At 42.3% G+C, this 20959-nt stretch overlaps 1 protein-coding gene across 1 annotated transcript in view; it reads left to right on the top strand.

The window, feature by feature from the left end:
* Nucleotides 1–20959, top strand: part of tenm1 (teneurin transmembrane protein 1) — a 207813-nt gene that overhangs the window by 160565 nt on the left and 26289 nt on the right. The window contains exon 23 of the mRNA XM_030396497.1: nucleotides 19036–19190. Coding sequence (XP_030252357.1) covers nucleotides 19036–19190 — 155 coding nt within the window. The remainder of the gene's footprint in view (nucleotides 1–19035; nucleotides 19191–20959) is intronic.

Here is a 20959-nt window from a genome sequence, read left to right as displayed (position 1 = left end):
GGACTCAAAGCTTTTGGGTATATTTTACCCTATTTTTCTATACACAGTTGTTACTGTTAATACATGGGTAGTATGTGTATAATTTACCCATTACTTTAAAGTTCCTTGGCTGACTACAATTATCAAGTAATTTTTATACGATTTACATATATTATATTTACCTCTCTCCAAAATCACTTCTTTCAGTGTATATATATATATACATACTGACAGAAAGCAGCACACTGCGTGAAAATGGCGAAGAAGAAAAACGTGCAGTGTCAGTGGACACCTCTTCTTCCTTAATTTTTTAAAAAATAAAAAATTAGACCCGACATTTATTTGGAACCGGCGGTTATTTACCAAAATATACATCTGCACCGGCGTTTAAAGGGACCCTGTGGATAATTGAAACCCGTATATTATTTGGTCATTTACGGTATGAACGGCAAACTACTTTCGAAACACTGCCAGATGGTTCGGTCGATAGGACAAAAGTTATCTACATGTACTATCGACATGAAATGACTTACCATCGAAGTACATTGAGTCTCAAATATCACTTGCAAGCCAAACACAGGGCAGATGCAGAGAGCCCCCCCCCCCGCCAAAATTGTTCATAATGCAAGCATATTTGCCCTTGCTTATGTTGTTAAAAGTATTAAGAACATTAAAAAATACATCAAGGTACATTTAGAACAGAAAAAAATGTGCCAAAAAAATTGCGATTAATTTGCGATTAATCGCGAGTTAACTATGGACAAAATGCGATTAATCGCGATTAAAAAAATTAATCGTTTGACAGCCCTAGTATATATATACATATATATATACATATACATATATATATACATATATGTATATGTATATATATATATATATATATATATATATATATATATGTATATATATATATATATATATATATATATATATATATATATATATATATGCAGGGTTTCCTGCAGGAAAAAACTTTGGCCAGGGGGGGAGGTGAGTGGGGGGGTTCGACCCGAGAACGGTTGCCGAGAACCAAAGAATTAATTAATTAATTAATTAATTAATTAATTAATTAATTAATATAAATTTTAATTGTATTTATTTATTTACTTATATGTATTTATATGTATTTATATTTATTCATGTATCTATTTATGTATTAAAATGAGACATGAACTACAAATTTATGTTTCGACAGTAAAAATCTATTGGCTCCAGTGTTTCCCACAGGATTTTGTGAGACGGTGGTGGGTGGATGTCGTACTCTCTAGGGGGGTCGGGGGGCATGCTCCCCCGGAAGATTTTTTTTAACATTTTAAAGTTAAATGCATCAATCTGGCTATGAAGAACTGTGTGCACGTGTACACAATTTAATCACAAACACATTGGTTGTATAGATACGAATGGTGAAAACACAAAATCAACTAGAGCATACATCTGAGCCATCAAAGAAATAAAACAGAAGTGGTTACCTGTGTTGAATTAGTTTATTTTTTAGTTTATTTTTTAATAAATAATTAAACTGTAAGCTAAATTGTAATAAAAATGAAATGGATTTGGAGGGTACATCATCAATTCATCATTAGTTGCAGCAAATAAGGTCTGCAGGAAACCCTGATATATATATATATATATATATATATTATATATATATATCCTCGACCCTTGATTGGTATGTAACATCCGATTCCGATCGAGTCTGAAACCACGTGATCGGCCCCGATTTACGATCACATGATTGGATTGGGACATCCATAATAATTATTACAAATATATAAAGCGTATATTATTTAAGTTTGGGTTTTTTGGAGGCTTGTGTAGGGTCGGGCTGATTTAAAAACATTTTAAACCCGTTTGATATGATTTTTAGAACCGGACTGGATACAAATTTTCACCACTAGCTGTCATACGTGACTCCAAAAGGAACATAATGAGAGCCCACGAATGACAGCAGCATTTCAATCCATTATGTCAACTGTGACACATCATGTTTCTATTTCTTACAAAACCAATTTAACTGAATTTAACAATTCGAAAGTTCAACATCAAAATACTACATAAAATAAAAGATATCACAGAAGCGGCATTTACAGGGCAAACAGGACTAGCAGATCGAAAACAAGGCTTCGTCCTGCAGGCTCCAAAACAGCTACAGACGAGCAGCAGCACAACCTTTAACTTTAGTACAACAAAACAAGCACTGCAGTACCTGTGGAGCTGAGCTAATCGGCTATCCTCGGGCTGCCAACTAGCCATGTGCTACAATGTTACACCTGACAAATGCTGTTCAGTCAGTTGGCACAATATCACACCACTTGAAGCTTGCATACTGGCCCAGACCGGCACAACCAGATACCTAAACATCCTTATGCTTGACCGATTGCAGCTTCGTAAGACAAAAGTACATTCTGTATGCTCATGCCACATTCATGCCATATTTGAGTTACTGTTATTATCAGTTTTTGACTCAAAAATCCATCTCAGCATCAAGGCTGCACAAACACATTCATTATTTTGCTCAATAATAACACAGAGGTGCCGGAAAAAATGAAAAAACATGGACACCTCATGTTGCGCCTGTCATTCTAAGTCATTTGTATTTGATGAATATAATTCTATGTTGTCAGTTGACTCTGCAACTGTGCAATCATACAGTACCACCGCCTTGAGTTGTCAGGTAAAATGAATACTCTTCACGTTATAAACATGTGAGTCTTTCCCATTACAACCATCCATCCCTCATGATGTAAAAGTGGCACGGGGCTGAAGGTGGATGGAGCTGCCGAGAGCGGTCAACACACTCCATAAACCATTAAGACTGAGAAGGGTGTCATTTGTACCCTGATAGCCAAGAGAGTCAGGGAGATGTCATTCAAGCACAGTCTGCACACACCCACACACTCTAGCCAGCTTCACTTGCTTCTCTTTAACAGGTATAAATGCCTATGTGGCAGCAGCTCAGTATGCTTCTGCACCACACAAAAGTGGCCAATGATTTCACTATTTGCAATCCAGAGAGATGCTGTTTCTGTAATTTGGAGAAACTGTCAGTAAAACATAGTATTAGCTGGCCACGAGATATACTGAATTTGTCACATGACAAGAGAAATTATTTTATCTTTTTATTAAAATGACAATAATAGCCTGACTAAAAATGGTAAGCATGGCTTCCCTTGGCTTACAGGAGAAAATGGCACTTTTAGGCGCTGAACTTAAGCCAGAATACGCCTGTCGTATTAGGTTCTTTAATACAGAAAAGTCGGCAGATTCAGCTCTGATTCCCTCCTAGCTTTAGCCCAGTTCAGGCTATTTGAATTAATGCACGTATATTTCAGACATTAAGCCTGGAGTGTCGATTTGAATTGGTTAATCATTATACCCTTAGTTACTGGCTGACAGGAGGGGATTCCAGCGATATGTCTTCTCTGCCGTTGTACCCCATTTTATTTCTTTTCCTTTGCCCTGCCTGTTAGCTGGAACAAGCCTTATTGGTCCTCTCTGACTTGTGTCATCAATAAGGCTTGGTCACCAACAAAAAGACGAGGCTAGAGGTTTGATGTCCATTGCAGGGGTCTATAGTTGTAAAATGTAGACACCCAAGTGTGTCTACACAAAGTGCAGTTTGGACGAAGGTCTGAAACACTGAAACCATCATGACTTTTGTGTTGAGACATAAACAACATTTAATTTAGCATTAGGCTGTATCTTTTTTTTCAGCTGTATTTTATATGGTTGAAGTAATTAATGAATTTGAACTTGAACTTGCACTAATTATGAATTATAGCACTGATTATGTCTTGCACTAAAGATCGTACCAATTAAACTACCTAAACTATACCAACACCTCGACGGCAACTTTGCAAAATTTATGTGGCTAATTATCATTAATGTAGACAGTACGAAACAGATTGCATGCAACTTGCACGTTGTGACTATTTTATGTTGCCATTTTAAGATTAAACATAATGTAACTTTTTTCTTTAACAGCTTTAAAATCATTTTCATGTTATAGTGTCTAATGTTATAGTGTCAATTTGTTAATCTGTAAGTGCTGATGTAATAGTGTAATGGCGTTGCTGTCTCAGTCTCAGCCAGACTTGTTTCTACAGTATGTTACTTCAGTTAGAGGGGAAGATCACAGCATTACATACATGTTTACTTCAACATGTAAGTTTTCAATGCATAACACTCTTATGATGCAACAAGTGTTGTTTGTAGTTAGCAACTACACTATGCCTGACAACTTGTCACAGTCCTGACAATGTTGAGGGGGAGGGAACAACAGTATAGGTCATTCATCAATGTCATCGTGGTGTCTATAAGTTAGCTAGTACGTTCTCTACTGCAAAACATGAGCCTGGATTTGCTTCTCTGCAACAAGACTGAATGAAAATATACACAAAGTAGCACTAGTAGTTTTAAGTGCTCTGATTCCCCAGATGTAATCAATCTTGCGTCAAAAAGCTATCACCTAAAGGTAAACAAAAAATGTTGTTTTGGGGAGGAAATTTCGGTCAGAGCAAACTAAATGAACAAACTCTCTCTGTTTTCAGAACTGAACAAACAGACCTTAATTACAACCCAATTTCATACTGTTTAACTTTGTTTATATTTGGCGGACCCTGCCACCTTTTAGCAGTGTTCTGGGGACCTTATTTTCCTCTGAGAACAAGCTTGTTTATTTAGCTATGGAAAAAGTAAATATTGCTGAGTTTGTATTATTGCCTCATTAATATTGTAAATATTAAAATTCAGAGTTTGAATTTCTTCCCCAATTGTTTATAGTGCCAGTTTAAATACGAGTTCATAAATGAGTTGTGATGTTTCTCATATGCTGCACTGCCAGTCTTTTGACATGTCACACCACAGAGGTGAGAATTGCAGCTCGTTATGCTTATTTTTTGCATTGTATTACAGTCTTCGAAGGCCGTTATAGGACTGGATTGGGCTTGTGGGGGCTGTGTTTGCTGAAAAAGCAGTTGCTTCCTGGAAGCAGAAATAATCTCTTAACTGCCCACACCAATCACACCCACACACCTGACCAGCTCTCAGTCCCCAGGTCGCACAGGAGATTTAGCCGCAGGCCTGTCACTCAGGCTGCACCCACAGTTCTACCCGGCCCCCTCTGTCAGTCACTCTCAGCTAGTGCGTGCGATGCAGTCTGATGCTGCAGGCAGACAGCCAGTCGATATGGAGAACAGTAAACAAATGTAGCGTAGAAGTGCCTCCGTGCTTCAAATGTCAGCGATTCTTAATACAAAGAAGCTCTGAATTTGAGCACAGAACTTTAATTATTTTTTTTTATTAACCCCAACTTCCTAAGTTCATACAGACAGAAGAGGGAACGGATGATGAAAAGGGAAAGAAGAAGATAAGAGAAAAACATCATTGGAGCTGATGCCTGCTACAATTTGACAGATGATCTGAAGACTGTTATCCTCAGCGTACGTGCCCCTTATACCGCAGAACATGCTCCATATCTGCCTTTGTACAGTAATAGAATATTCTGTCCCAAGACTCCTCCTTTTCACACACGGTCAGGTATTTTATACTCTGACTCACTGCACTTCACACACACTTCTGTGGCCATTGTGCTCCAACTAACCTGCTCTTATAAAGGCTCTGGAGACTTCTGCCTGGAGCCCCATGGCTCCCTGTCATCCATCTGCCACAGCCAACACTCATCCTCCTCCCTGCGCCCTCTTACCAATGGTAATGAGTGGTAGACTTCACAGGGAAATATCTGTCCGTTTCTTTTTTGAAGCCGTGGCTATGTGATTTTGCAGCATTGATCTTGTCTTGTGTCCTCTGGTGAGCTGCTCGCTCCAAATTAGAGCCTTCCTTCATTTTTCTCCACTCCCCTCCACCTCTTTTCCAATCCCTCCCGCTTTCCCATCGATGAATCATCCCCGTGCCCCCGGTGTTGACACAGCTTCAGTGGGCCCAGTGTGACACATAATATTGTTACAACACGGCAAACAGTTGTTAAATAGTAATCCATAGTTTTAATTTAACCAGCAATGTTGCAGCACTATTGAGCGACCAGCCAATGCACAACTTTATAGTCTATCCATAGCGTAAGCTGCACGGATTATCCTGTGTCCTTCAAACACTCACTTATGAATACAAGATCTGGGGCATTGTTTAGAGTTGGCTACACATGCGCCTCTGCAGTCAATTAGCTCGGTAAATAAAAGGCCTTGCTCCATTTAGGATGGATCCCATGTCTGACATGAAAGAGGCGGCAGTCCCGCAGGACCCAACAGCCTTGGCTTGCATTTCTGGACTCCTTCTGTTCCCAACATGAAGGGGAACCTTTCTATTCACATTTGGTGCATAATAGTTGTGTTTATCTTAAGATAACAGTTTGTGTTTCATCTGTAGGTTTGGACAGAGGAGTGACTCCAATGATTGAGAGTTTAGTTGCTGGTGTTTGCCTTGCACAGGTCTTATCTATTATTTGTCAACTGGTCCCAGACAGCAAAGCCAATATCCACAGAGAGAGGTGTGCGTGCGTGTGTGAGAGCTTGCAGTGTCAGTCTCTCGCTCCGGCCCACAGGGGGCAGACTAATGCCCTTATCAGAAGCTGACATGCTGCCATCACATTTCTCTGTCTTGCCCCCTCGGCCTCTCTTTCTCTCTCTCTCTCTCTCTCACCCCTCTTCTTTTCTCTCCTCCTCTTCTCTCTTGCTGTCTCTTCTTTTCTAAGTCTCTCTATTCCCCACACAGACAAACACATTTGTCCCAAGCTCACTCAGCTGCAAGGCACGCCATTGGAGCTGAGATAGCAGAGGGCCGGGGTGACGGATGAAGCAGTAGGGTTTAAAGCCGGTCGTGGTTATTAGCATGTTGAGCAGCCAGGGCGTTTAAAAAAGAAAAAGAGCCACAAGCCAGGGGTAAATGTGCGTCACGTGGCACATTGCTGCCTGGCCACCGACACCAGTCCAGGATCGGCCGGGCTCAATGCTGGTGTACAGTATCTGTCTTGGCTGGTGGGTTGACATATAAGCAGCTTAGCTGAATGAATATCTTCACACATTGGGCACGAGTCTCATTTACAGAAATGGCTGAATACGTGGCAATGTGCATAGAAGCGTTTCCCAGTTTGTTTCATCAGTGTGAATCAAGCTTTCGATGCTGTCAGCAAGCCCATGCCCAAACCATTAACTCAGCAAACACCGTCCATGTGCTTCTCCTCCAGCAGCACACTCACATGAGCCGCGGTGTCCCTTAAATGCACAGCTCTAATCACTGCAGTCCGCATTTCACTCATTCCAAATCTGCCACTTCCCCAAACTGTATTCTTTGGCTGCAGCAGTGAAGTTAGAGGATCTCCTAGGGCTGTGTAGCCCCTGTGCCAGCTGCTCTGTGTTATAACTTTGGAATGAATATGCCATTGTTATTCTACCTCTGGCTCCCATAGCATTTAGTGCAGAGTGATTGTTGCGCCTCACAAAATAGAGGGAGTGGGAGAGAGGGGGGGGAGCGGATTAAATTGATAGAGAAAAAGATGGAGCTCAGAACCGAGAGAGCGAAGGCAGAGAGTGAACGCGACGGAGAATACAAAAATAATACGAAATTAATAGAGGAAAATGGAGAATGGAGGGAGAGAGGGAGAACAGGAGAGTGAATGAAATGAATGAAGAGTGAGAGGGACAGAGAGAACTCAGTATTTTGCGTCTAAATCCTGCAGCGTGCAGCAGTCCCACACCTCATCTGCATATTAAATTGGCCCTGTGGCTGCCTTTCCTCTCTGAGGGTCAACTATCATTGTTTCTGTTGGTTTAAACAGAGCACTACTTCTCAAAACAAGGGCATCAGATAAGTCACACTGTGTTTTAAGCTCCAAGATTCGGTCTGTGTGTGAGCGGGTGCATATGTGTGCGCAATTTTTAACAGCCTGCTCCCGTGTTTCATTTCACATTGACCGAGCTTTTGTCTTTGCCCCTGGACATTCCTGCATTAATGATACACACATGAATTAATCACACAGCAAGGCAAACAGCAGCATACTCTATGATAATGCAAATTAGAGAGACGCCATTGGGTCATGCTATTTCTACCACAGCTTGTTTTCTCGCTGTGGCATCCATGATAATTAGACGATCGGCAATGGTTTGTGCAACAGACATGCATCACTGAGCAGCCACAATGAGAAGTTCTGCCAGAGACTTGTTTCCTCCCAAAACTAATACTGAAAATGTAGCTGCCAGAGGCAAATCCAGAGGGCCAGGCAAAAGAGCATCAAGCAAAGCACACAGCACAGAGGTGCATCCAGGACTCGTCTTGCCAGTGAGCCATTTTTACATGATTGAAGAAAGGGATTGCAGAGATGTGTCCTGTTTGTATCCTATTTCCTGTAGCCTATTCAGCTGGATTGCATTGTTACACATGAGAAAGTCTCTTTTGGTCAATAATACATACTCCACACCTTATTTTCATTGATCCTGTTAACCCGCAGTCGAGAAGTATAAAGGTCTTGCGCTTTACTTAGTGTATCAATACCACAAGTTATACTGTGTGTAGATTAAAATGTTCTTGATGAAACACAAGTGCTAGTATATATAACTCCCCTCTTTTCGAATGAAACATGGAAATTGTGATATGTGCGGGACTTTCCATACTGATATGATTGGAGTTCAAAAATTGCTGAATAAGCCAATTATACAACAAGTAGTTCCGACGAAGCAATCTGATTGGTCAACTAGACATCAGCAAGACAGCACATCTTGCTCATCCCTAACAGTGTTACCAATACCATCTCCATGGCAACATCATCCCTGCCCGGAGCAAAAGCCAATAGATTAAGTGTCACACACATGTTTAGATTTGTGAAAATATCTGAAGGGTGGGACGTTTTTAGCCGATGTAAACTATGACCTCCTGTTTGGCGTCTTTTTTTTTTTTTTGCCATAAAAGTAACTACAATCAAGAATTTTGATAAAACTGTTTCGGAACTTGGACCTAACCACTGCATTTGCAAAGCTCTCCACCAAACTTAAGAGTTCATCGGATTTGATGATTTAGTTTTATTATTTTATTAAATGAGCTTTCTTTAATGAATATAACTTACGACGCTGTAAAAGTGTTGCTTGACTGCACCAGTACTTGGGTCTGTGCCTCCCTTGTGTGCAGAAAGCAGTTTTTGCGACACTGAAAATGTTGTTTTTGACACTAGAATTATGGTTTGAAGCAGAATATCTTGTTAGCTTCATGGTGTGAATTTTGGAAATGATTACATCTATTTTTTTAATACATTTGACTCATACGGTCTTGACTTATTGGAAATGTTTACTCGGAAGCTTACGTGATGTAGGGCGCTCCTGCATCCTCCATCAGCTAAACTTGTGAGCAGGACACACAGTCTTGCTAGCTCAGCAAAAAATCGACATGTAGACAGTTATATGAAGTCACACCGGCGTTTTGTATGTGTAAACTATGTCACAGACGTGAAGGGGATACACACAACAGGTGAGGGCAGTTTCTTTCTTTCACTTTCTCTCCCTCTCTTTTTCCCCCTCATGCTTTCTCGCTTCTTCAAAGGGGATAAAGGAAAACGACATCATCATATTTGTTGATATTTATTTATATTAAGGCAAACTATAGGTAAACAGGTAGGACAGACAGGAGCCTCGCTGCAGCAGCAAGTATCAACACACAAGTATCCAGAGAGTCCAGCCTGTGACACGGAGAGTTTGCGGAGTTGCTAATTTTATCGGCGGAATAAACACATTTTCTAAGCATATATCTTAGTTATAACAAGGCTGAGCTAGCTGGGCAGTCTTGGGTTTAAATGTAAGGTAAGTCCCAAGACCATCAGAAAGCACTGATGACAGCTCAGAAATGACTCAACAGAAACTCTATTTCTTGGTTGTAACTGCAGGTCAGCCTGCTTACTGGAGTAGTAAACTTTGATGAGAGTCTACTGATGTGAGTCATTGTTTCCCAGTTATTAGTCAGACCGCATGTAACCATGGAGACAGAGATAATATCAGCAAAATGTGTGTTTGTTTATTCTGAGAGCTCATTGCTATACAACATGAATACATTGATAATATCTTTTGTTTTGTTTGTCAAAGTTATATAATCACAATATTACACTCCAGGTTGAGCTCTACCATCATTTGTGGCACTTCAGCGATGCGGGCTGGACTGAGGCACTTTGTTTCACACCCTCTGTGTTGTAGTGCTCAAATGATAAAAGAAGCTGTATGTGATTACCTTCAAAAATGAATCATATGAGAATGTTCTGATCTGGCTGCACTTTTAACAGGATGACAGGCCCTCAAGTACCCATACATCAACATAATCAAGCAGCACTAAATCCTACAAAGCAGCTATCTGTAGGATGCTACAGACTATGTTGGGATAAAAACATCATTAATTTTCTAGCCTGGTAACTCTGTCCAGTCAGATATTTTCTGCCATGTTTGGGCTTTCCTACACCAGAGTCATTAGTACAGCATTAAAGTTGCATATCTTTGAATTAACAGATGCATAAAAGTTAATTCCCTCCTGTTTTTTCCTGATATAAGATTATTACCATTACCTTCTGCATATTTGGGGTAAAGGTTCAGTTTGGTTGAAATGTGGAAACACACTGCAAAAAAACAAGGCACCAAAAATAATGTTGTTAAGTCACTGTTGTGTCCTGTGCAACGTCGAACATATAATTGTCTTGTTATGTGACAGAGCCATCAAAGGTTTTTTACTACCTCAGAGGTTGTTTGTCAGGAAATGTTGACATAAGTAATTTTAGCATTACAATCATTAGGTTTTCTCCTAATTTACAGTGTGTGTCACTGCCAAATATGTGATCTTGATGGCCTGATGACACACTTGGAGAAGTAGTTGAATTGTACCACCAGTGACAGGAACTTTAAAACTTCTCAGAAATGTTTATGGTGACTGGACAAAGCAATTTGGAGAAACGACTCACTTCCTGTTTCTATAGCTTTGCTTCTTGCAGTAATTCTATAGTTCCGTAGTTAAGAGCACCACAGTTCTAAAATGGTAAAATGCAACATTCCTACCTTTTGCATATATTAAAGACCAAACAAGTAGGAGGAACATTTTTTTGTGGCACAAAGATGCATTTGAAAAGGCCTTTTGAACCAAAAAGTAAAAACATTTTCTGATGATATGTTAAAACATGACTTGATGGCAGTGCAGTGTGAGTGTACCTCACTGAACCCAGTGACATTCTTTGTCATGTGGGTGGAACTTTATTGGTCACTAGGTAATGGATCCGTCTCAGAAAAGTATCTTGTGTGGGTCCTCATCACCCTGATAGTTAGATAATCTGAGAGGAAATAGTCAGCCTACTGCTATGTTTTACTAAGTACCCAAAAAAATATAGTCGATGGGCTTCGGAGAGACAAATTTATGCTGACTTAAACGAGGCTCTACCTGTAAAACGCGGCTTGCTGCTCAAGTAATGTATTAGGTAGAACACTACACAGACTGACAGCTACCCTGTTTGTAGTCGGACTGTGTAGGGTAGCTTCTGAGAGATTACTGAAGCTCACTGTGTGTGTAATGAAGCCCTGAGTCAATAAGAGATGCAGGCTTAAGGCCAAAGGCTGAGCCTGTGCATCTAAGGTGCAATGCTTGTGTGCATGCCTGTTTTGATTGACAGCCTCTGGGTCCCCGGATCCACTCTGCCTGTCCCAGTGAAGGGACACAGAGTTAGTTATGGGTGCCTTGTTAAAGGTATGTCAGGTTGACAACGTCAGCGTGATCATGGGAAATGTGACACGCGTGTCCCTTTAACTGGTGGAGATGGCCGCTGCTGGCAGCTGGCCTGTCAACCTCCACTGGGGGCCTGGCAAGCTGACAGGAGAAGTGCAGCTTTGCCACTGTGGGAGAATAAATTGCATTTACTCGAGCTGAATGCCCGATACAAGCACACATACAGATAGAGGCATTTGTCTTGGTTGGGAGGGAGAAGGGGGGTTCCTTTGATGAGGAGAAAGATGAACTTTTCCGTGCAGGTTGTTCCTTCCTTGATTCTTTAAACACACTGACAGAAAGATGAATAAGTGGATTGATGGTGGCAGGCACAGTTCGGCTTGGCAGACATATTGAACCTGTGAGAATTTGGGTGGGGGGGGGGTCAGCTGCTGTTATAGGGATGGGACAACAGAGCCAGTAAATGTTTGCACCTGGGTACCATTATCACATGCAGTTCTTCAAGAGAGCAGTGTCCAGACCTCCCTCCCAAGAAGCACTCACACAGTTGTTTTGGGAAACTGTGGAAGGAAAATCTGAACTGCTGCAATTCCAACTATCTGTGATAACGACTGTGCTGGAGTTGCCTCTGGCTCAGTTACTGCGATGTCTCTGTATGAGGGGGAAACTTTGGGTGGAAGCTGCGCATACAGATTTGCAATCTATAGTAGTTTAGTGCCTCATTTCCACTTTTTCAGTCTTGAAAACATTTGTTTCCTCCTATCTGATCCCATTTCCTTCTTCCACCATCGCAGAGCCTCAGTGGCTTGTTGTCGTGATGGTATGTTTGGTAAAAGAGCGTCTATTGATAGACCTCCTTGTGTTTGTTTGATGTTCTAAACAGCACGACATAATCTGCAGACGCTCCGCACTGATCCAAACCCCTCAGCCTTTCATGGAGCTTTCTAGTCCAAAGCATTTCAATTGCTTTTATAATTGAGTTTGTCTGCTGCCTCTGTGATTGCTTTGGATCTCTTTTTTTTTTTGCTATCAAACAAGGCAATTACTGCCAAGTCGCATATTTTTCACCCAAAAAATGTTTATTCGCTAAAAATTAGCATGCAACTGTTGCAAAATCTCCCCCTAGTTCTCTGCAGGCTCGCAATGTCTCGCCTCGCCATACATGTGTAGTCGCAGGCTAACAGCTAAAAAAAAAAGGCAGCTATCAATAATTAATTAATGCGGGTTAATATGTTAACAAACTTATAGCGGTTGATAATTAGATGAGCCACAGTGTCTGATTCAGACTTAATTACTAAGCCACTGTCTGTTCTGTGGGGCTTTAATGAATAATTAATTACAAGAAGCATGAATTATTTCTGCTTACCAAAGATCTACCAGAAATACATGCCCATCCTCATTTATGGTGCTATCTTGTATTGATTGATGATAAGTGTTTGATTGGGCAAAATAAGAGCAGCACTTGTACTACAGTACTGCAGTTCACAGATGCAGAGCGGTGTTTGATGGCAGCGTAATCAAGTCATACTCGTGACTGTCATTTTTTTTTCCATACAGGTGTGGAATTCTACACTCGTTGAGACACACAGACACACACACACACACACACACACACACACACACACACACACACACTCAAACCTGTGTGCACACAACATCAGTATGGAGCAGTGCCATTTCCCAGTGCTGAGACTGAGTGAACAGGTTTATTTTCCCCCCCTAAGTGCACATGGGCAACCTCAGAGTCTTCACTAAAGTTGTGTGTGTGTCTGTGTGTGGGAGTGTGAATTCCTCATCTGCAGAAGCTCTGATTTATCCGCTCTATATTTGCATATGCGCACAATGTGATTAACTGCCATGCCTTATCTTTTTTGCCTTGCTACTTCACTGCACGCATGCATGCACGCATGCATGCACGCACGCACGCACGCACGCATGCACGCACATGCGCCATAAGACCAGAGCTTGTACACGTTGTCCTGAGCACGCGCACGCACATATATTCACACGTTAACGTACAACTAAAAGAAAAAGAAGAAAGGAAACAGCATTGTGAAGTTCTCAAGGAGAAATGATGAAAGGGAACAGTAAAGCCACACAGCCAGCTAAAGACTCCTTGTAACAATGTGTTCCCTGGCTTCACTGAGAGCCGGACTGGAGCAGTTAGTGGACCCTCCAGGCTTTAATTTGGTTGACTTTATTTATGGCCGGAGTCCCTCACTGGGGCCGGTTGTTCAGGTGAAAGTGTCCATCCGTCTACATTCGCTTGTCAGTCACACACAGCTTCTTTGTACAGAAGCGCCATGAGCCATAATCAGCAGCAGCTAGCATCATTTAGATGCTGTAATAATATGTCAGTCCATATCATTAACACCCGCTGAGCCTGGGGATATGGGAGGGCCTACTGAATGACTTACTCCTGATGCTGCTGGCAGTTTGTGTGTGTGTGTGTGTGTGTGTGTGTGTGTGTGTGTGTGTGTGTTTGTGTGTGTGTGTGTGTGTGTGTGTGTGTGTATGTGTGTTTGTCACCCCTGCGTGCCGCAGTTGCGTGGGTGGGTGACAGTCTTCAGGTATAAATGGGACTTCTATACACGCACACATTATGCTTTCTCCTTCATAAACAGATCCTTTAAATAGGCTCCCTTTGCAGAATATGTGCTTATTTTGCTCTAAGGTGGTTGTTCCGCCGGCTGACAGACAATGATGTGTTTGTTTTTCGATACAATTTTACAATTCCTCTTGCTTTTCATCCATAGAGGCAGCTCTTTTGGCAGCTTTGCTGTCAACGTTTCAAGGGTGAAAGTACTGTAGAAGGGAAACTTGAACAACACCAGTAGGCTGACTTCCTGCACTCTTGAGGGCTCAAGTGTTAGCATTTACTATGCACCCCACACACACACACACATGACACATCCTGATGTTTCTGTTTGCCAACTGGGTGCTCTACCACTGCCGCTAGATAAGATACATAAACCACAACTTTTGATACAATTAGTCTTTCTCACCTCATCTCATTTCTCACCTTACAAATTTGCTCACCTCTCCCTCGCTCTGTGAAAAATCCCTGGTGGCTCCTTCTCTTCAAATAGCTGTAATCAACACTGATGCTCTCATAGACTCCTCTCCAAGGCATTAATCAGATTGGATTGTATTGCGATGCCACGGGGGGCCTTTATAACTGATATTCTTTTGACAAGGACAGAGAACAAAGAGATTCTTTGATTGAGAGTGATTGGCCTGTAATGGTTAATTGAAGCAATTCCTCATCATGTCCCTTTGTCTCATCACCACCTTTCTCGTCTTTTACACCTCTTTTGGCGCTGTCTGTCTTTTTCTCTTTGGCTGCATTTTCTCCCTAAATCTGAGCTAAATGTGAAAAGCATCATTTTATCATCCTGCTCTTCTCTCCTCTTTTTTTCTTTTTCAAGGTCAATGCAAGTCAGTCTAATTCACTTTCCTTTGATGATAAAATCCAGTCCCAACTTTAGCCAAATGTCCGTCTCCCTCCGGAGTTGAGATTTATCTCAATTATTTCTCCACCTGTGTGTGTGCCAGCTTCTAAACATGAGTATCAGAGTGCCAGTCCACCGAGGGAGAAACGGTAAATCCTTTGATGTCTTGTGAGTATCCATCGGCTATACAGAGGGGCTGTAAATTCTCTTAACGCAGCCTACAGCTTTACCCACAACAGCGGGAAATACAGCCCCTGACAAGGAGAATGTGGACTAATCTGCTGCCTTTTCAATAAACATGGCGGAATACTCTTAAACAACACATAACTGGCGTAAATCCTTTCGCCAATGCCCAGCAATAATGGCAGACGTTCTTCATTGTTGTGCTTGTGTGAGGATGAATAAGTCAGCCGTGTCCTGTATTTATTGTTGATGATAGACTGGCAGCTATTTAGAAGCCGCTTTCGCGGACGTAAGACTTGCAGATCCTCAGCATGCATACTGAGGGTGTCAGAGAAGCACAGACAAAAGCGAGAGGGAATAAAGGGAATTTAGGATGGAAGTAAATGGAACCAAAGGAAGCGAGAAGAAAGAGTAATATCCAGGGGCAGAGAGGGAGAGAAGAGGAATCAGTATTGAAAGAGAGAGAGAGTCCTAGCTGCCTCATCATGTCCTTGTGCAGGATTTATGAGCTCTAAGATCAGGGACAGGTTTAGGGTGCTGGGAGGAGGAATGGGTGCAAAAAAGTGAAAGGAAAGTGAGAAGGATCCGAGGATGGGAGAATGTGAAGACTTTCATACATAAGCAGGCTCAGGTAGTGCAGTGGGTTGAGACGTCCCTCCTGCATAATGCCAGGTGACGCGAGGAGAAATGGCAAGGCCGAAAGCAAGCCATAAAAAAAAAAAAAAAATGGGCTGAACAGTGGAAAACAGAGCGCAGACATTATCAAAGGGTCAACGGGGGAGTGATTTGATTAGCGCTTATAGCACACGGGGCAAGATAGTGGGAGTGAAAGAACAGAAACAAAGCAAGCAAAGGGCAACCATGAAAAACAAGTGGAGGGATGGGGAGCAAAGGGAGTGCAGAAGAAGATCAAGTTAGGGTGGATTGAGAGCAGGGCAAACTGGGAGAGGAGAGGAAAGGTGTTGACGCGGGGGGGTGAGGCTGCGTGTGTGGTGTAATCTGTCTGTGTCAGAGGGATGATGAAGGGGCCAGGAGGGAGAGCTCTGCAGTTCACCTTCTGGCCTCTGGAGGAAACAAGCTGACCCTGGCCCTCCCCCTCTCCACCTCCACTCCACCTGCACGATTTATGACTCCCAGGGTCGGCTCAGGGTTGCGCGGTCTGAGGACATTCGTGAATCTCGTTGTGGTGGTGGCATGCTGTGTTAGCATGTGTGTGTGTGTGTGTGTGTGTGTGTGTGTGTGTGTGTGTGTGTGTGTGCGTGTGTGTGTGTGTGTGAGTGTGTGTGTCTGTACACATGTTGAATGAAATCAGGTGTAAAGAAAGCTATTGTGTGTCAAGGAGGATGAGACCTTAGTGCTGCCTGGGGAAAAAGACAGTGGTGAATTCTATCCTGGGCTCAGGAAGTGAGCGCAGGCACATCCCCATGTAATCCACTATGACAGAGTTTGGGAGGGGAAAGACTGACAGAACCAGAATAAAAATCATGGCAAAATGGGACGAGATGACTGAATGAGGGATGAGTAGCCGGAGCTGCGCTGCATACCGATTGTGTCGCTCCTTTGTCCGTATATGTTATGATGTACCGGCCTTTGTGCGAGGTCAGATCCCCCTTTTGAGTCTGTTTAAGAGGGCGTGGGGTTCTGGAAAGCCAGGTAAACGGGTCAATAAGCCCATTATATTGAGATCCAAAGTAATTTGTTGATTGGCAGAAAAGTAACATGATCAAGAACACATTTTTGTTTTCATTTTGAGGAAATGTCAAACATCAGCTTGATCCAGCTCATCTTCTGCTGACTGTCTTTGTAAAAAAAAAGAAGAAAAAAAAAAAAGGAGAAGTAAAAAGTAATTTGAAGGCATAACCCTGTAGTCTGGAAAATATGACAGGCATTTTCCATTTCTTCTGACATTTTAAAGCTGCATTAATCAATATTTTTATGTAAGCAACGTTTTAAATGACAATGTGTAATGTGAAGGGGTGTGCTGATAGCAATAAAAAGCTACAGAGAGTTATCTCCCAACTGCAGTTCACCTCCGCTGTCCAGAGTTTTGTTTCTAAGAGTCATGACTTGCAGCTTTAAAGTTTTCCACACACAGCAGGCAGCTGTTTCCAGTGAAAGTACACTGATAAACTTACTCTTAGATGTCCGCCAAGCACCAAATGGAAGATTAACAGCAGTTTGTGACTTGCTTGTGAGCACAGTCGAGCACGTAGCAGCTAGGAAACAGATATTTCTATCAGGAGTTGGTGGAGACCAAAAAACATGTCAAGTAGGATGAGCAGGATATAGGACAAAATTTATACCACTGAGAAGCTGGCAGAGGTTATATTGTTGCCGAAGCCAGCTTCTGCTCTGGCCAGTGATAAGCCAGGGCTGGTAACTTAGAAGTAGCAGTGGGAAATGAAGATCAAGTGGTGTAGCACGCTACTGCCACCAACTGCAGAAAAGTAGGATTATCCAATAAAATACAAAAGAAGAAGTACGTCCAAGCAGTAGCTAATGAAGCTAGCCCAGGGATGCTAGTTACCAGCCATTGAAAGGTAATGTCCAGCTGAGTAGCTGATCCAGAGGGTTGCTAGCCTAGCATTCTAGTTTCCAGCCCAGGAATGCTAATGTCCAATCAAGGCAGTAGCTAATCCTTGACTAAAAGTAAAAATAATTGACTGATGAATCAGGAATGAAAATAATACTTTCTTGGAGGTCATTTAATGTACCATGTGTTTTTCTATGGTTTTCCTTTACTTTAGTAATTGATTGTGGCTTAGTTGGACATAAGTAGGCTTTGTCTCCATGAAATCCTTTGAGGCGTGCTTAAGATAAAGGGATATATACATAAACTTGACATGACTTAGTGCTTAACCATAAACAAAATGTTGTTTTAAATGGCACGACAGTGAGCCAGGTTGCATTGGAGATGGCAGGTAGGAATACTGAAAAATGGCTTATTGTCGCGGATGCTAAGTGAAAGCAATCAAGGCCAATCGGCAGCATACGGTACGAGAGGCGAGGGTTGAGTTGTGGTACATTATTGCTGAGAAGTTGAGTCAAAGGGCAATTCTCTGTATGGAGATGAGACGGCGATGAAGGTTGCCCCTCGTCCATAACAGATGATTCACAGTCTGCCCTGACCTTTAATACCTGGACTTACCTCTCCACCGCTCTCTCTCTCTGCTCACTGCCGCCTACTGCAGAGCTCCGCTGCGAGATGAGATGGAGTACATGCTGTCCGCTGCAAAAAACACAAAGCATGTTTACATGTACTGTCAAGTACAGGACAAGTGTATGCACACATTCACACATGCACATGTGTGTTTGATCCGTGGATGCACATTTATAATGCACGTTTGCTAGCGCAAAATGTCAAAAGTTCACTGCGGCACCCTGCTCACATCTAATGTGACAAATAACTTCTTCCTCCAGTTGCATTGTTCTAATCCCTTTAGTGGGCTCTGGAATGGAAATATAATTACATTTCTGTGGTGCAGTGCCTTTGATAAGACAGCCGCTCGCTGAGCTGAATGTCTAACTGAGTTGGATGCCTCTCCGAAGCCCTCTCCTCTCTCCACTTTACTTCTCTCCCGTACTCACTCCTCTCCATCTCTTCTCTCTCTCTCACTCTCATACTCTCTTTCACGTTTTTCTCCTTTTTCTCCCTTTTGTTCTCTCACCCCCGCTCGCTCCCTCTGTCATCTCCAAAAGCTCATTCCGCCTCTTTCTCTCACCCGCCCAGGTATCGCAGTGGATAAAAGAGGTGTTGTCTACTTCGTTGATGGCACCACCATTCAGAAGATTAATGAGAGGGGTCTGCTCTCCACTGTGATTGGCTCAAACGGACTGATGTCGACGCAGCCGCTGAGCTGTGATGCACGCATGGACATCAGCCAGGTAAGCTAATAATGCAGTCGAGTTCAAATGCCTGGTGTGAAAGTGGAGCGACACGCTTTCCTCCGAAACAGGCTTCATTCTCGACCTTTTTTCTTTTGAATGTTGTTTAGATGTCCTGTAGAAATATAAGACTCTGCATGTGTTTTCTTTAATTAAAGCAGTAATCAGGGACTACTCTGTGGATCTATACTGCCCAGCCTTTTCCTCAGAAACTCTTTCGTCTTTAAAGTGGGCGCTGTATTTCTGAGAGAAAGAGAGAGACGGTGTTCTAGAGACCAAAGACAGTCACCGCACAGGTTTGATCAGCCAGCCTTCAAATCAAACTGCTGACTTATATCAGGCCTATTAGAGCAGAAGATGAATTATAGATGAAGTGCTGGCTCTATAGAGGGATCTCTGCCCACACATTGGGCTGAACGGAGCCGGTGTATGTGCGTGTCTGTGTGTGTGAATATGGGTGTTCGTCCCAGGTGTTCTCCCAGAGGTGCTCTTATGTGTCTTTAAAGGAGCCTGTGTTGCCTCACAACCCCTCCGTTTGTCAGTGATTGGCCTCCGCAGCACGTCTGACTTTGTCCAGTCGCGTTCATCCTCCATCTGTGTTTGTTCTTATAAACCGCTATGACCTCAATGTGTCATCAGTATTGATGGAAACTTCTGTAGCTATGCTGCCGAGACAAACATTGCTGCAGTAATTAATGCAGAATGAACAACCCAAAGCCATTGCATTGCAATTGTTTAAAGTAAAAGTTGCAAATGGCAATATAAACTATAATAAATCTACTATTGCTATTGCTGCTTCTTAGTTTCCACTTCTTCTGTACACGACTGACCTGAGCACCTGCTGTAGACCCTGTGGATGTTGATACAAGACCTTTCACAATCCGTCACCGCTGTGTTGGTGTTGATCCTGGAGCAAAATATTCAATGTTGTTCCATCATTGCAACTGACCAATCAGCGGTTTGTGATGTTATAGCTTAGCAACTCAGGGAGAAAGACGTTGTGGAAGGGATTTTATTGCCTTAACCTAACCAAACAGCATTGGAAAACTGTTGGCTAGCTAACATTAGGGCAGTACAGTATGCTGGGCCCAAACTGATGAACACACAAAACACAGATATCAGCAACAACATGATACCAACAGCGTTATACTTTAGGCTGACAAACCTTGTTAGAAGGAGCTTGCTGTCAGAATTCCTACACAGAGACAAACAAAACAATCATTTTTGACCTGAAAAACATTTTAAAATTATTGATTGACAACAATGATAATGTTTTTTAGGAAAAAGAGATACTTTTATTCTGTACCAGTCTAAAAGCTCTGTAGGTTCGTCCACATTAAAATGTTCAGCCACGACAGCTTGCTCCTGTTGCAGAATGTTTCATAACTTGAGGTGAACAACAACATTAATCATGATGTTCTCGGAACAACAACACAGGTATATCAGAAACATAATCCACTGTTAGCGATTTTAGCAATCTCTTCCTTTTTATACGTGGCGCGGCTGTGGCTCAGGGATAGAGCCAGTGTGTTGTTATCCGAAGGTCGCTGGTTCATTTCCCCTGGTCTGCATGTCGAAGTGTCCTTGGGCAAGATGCTGAACCCCAAACTGCTCCTGATGTGCTGGTCGGCACCTTGCATGGCAGCCAACGCAATCAGTGTATGATTGTATGTTTGAATTACTGTAAGTAAAAAAAAGTAGCTTTGAACAAAAACCTAAATGCCCTAAAATGTAAAATGTAAATACACTCAACATTTGGAAGGAGTCTC

The sequence above is a fragment of the Sparus aurata genome, chromosome 18, assembly GCF_900880675.1.
Source record: "Sparus aurata chromosome 18, fSpaAur1.1, whole genome shotgun sequence".
In the NCBI taxonomy this organism is placed as follows: Eukaryota; Metazoa; Chordata; class Actinopteri; order Spariformes; family Sparidae; genus Sparus; species Sparus aurata.
The sequence above is the reverse complement of the archived record's forward strand: the minus strand, read 5'-3'. Positions and strand labels throughout refer to the sequence as shown.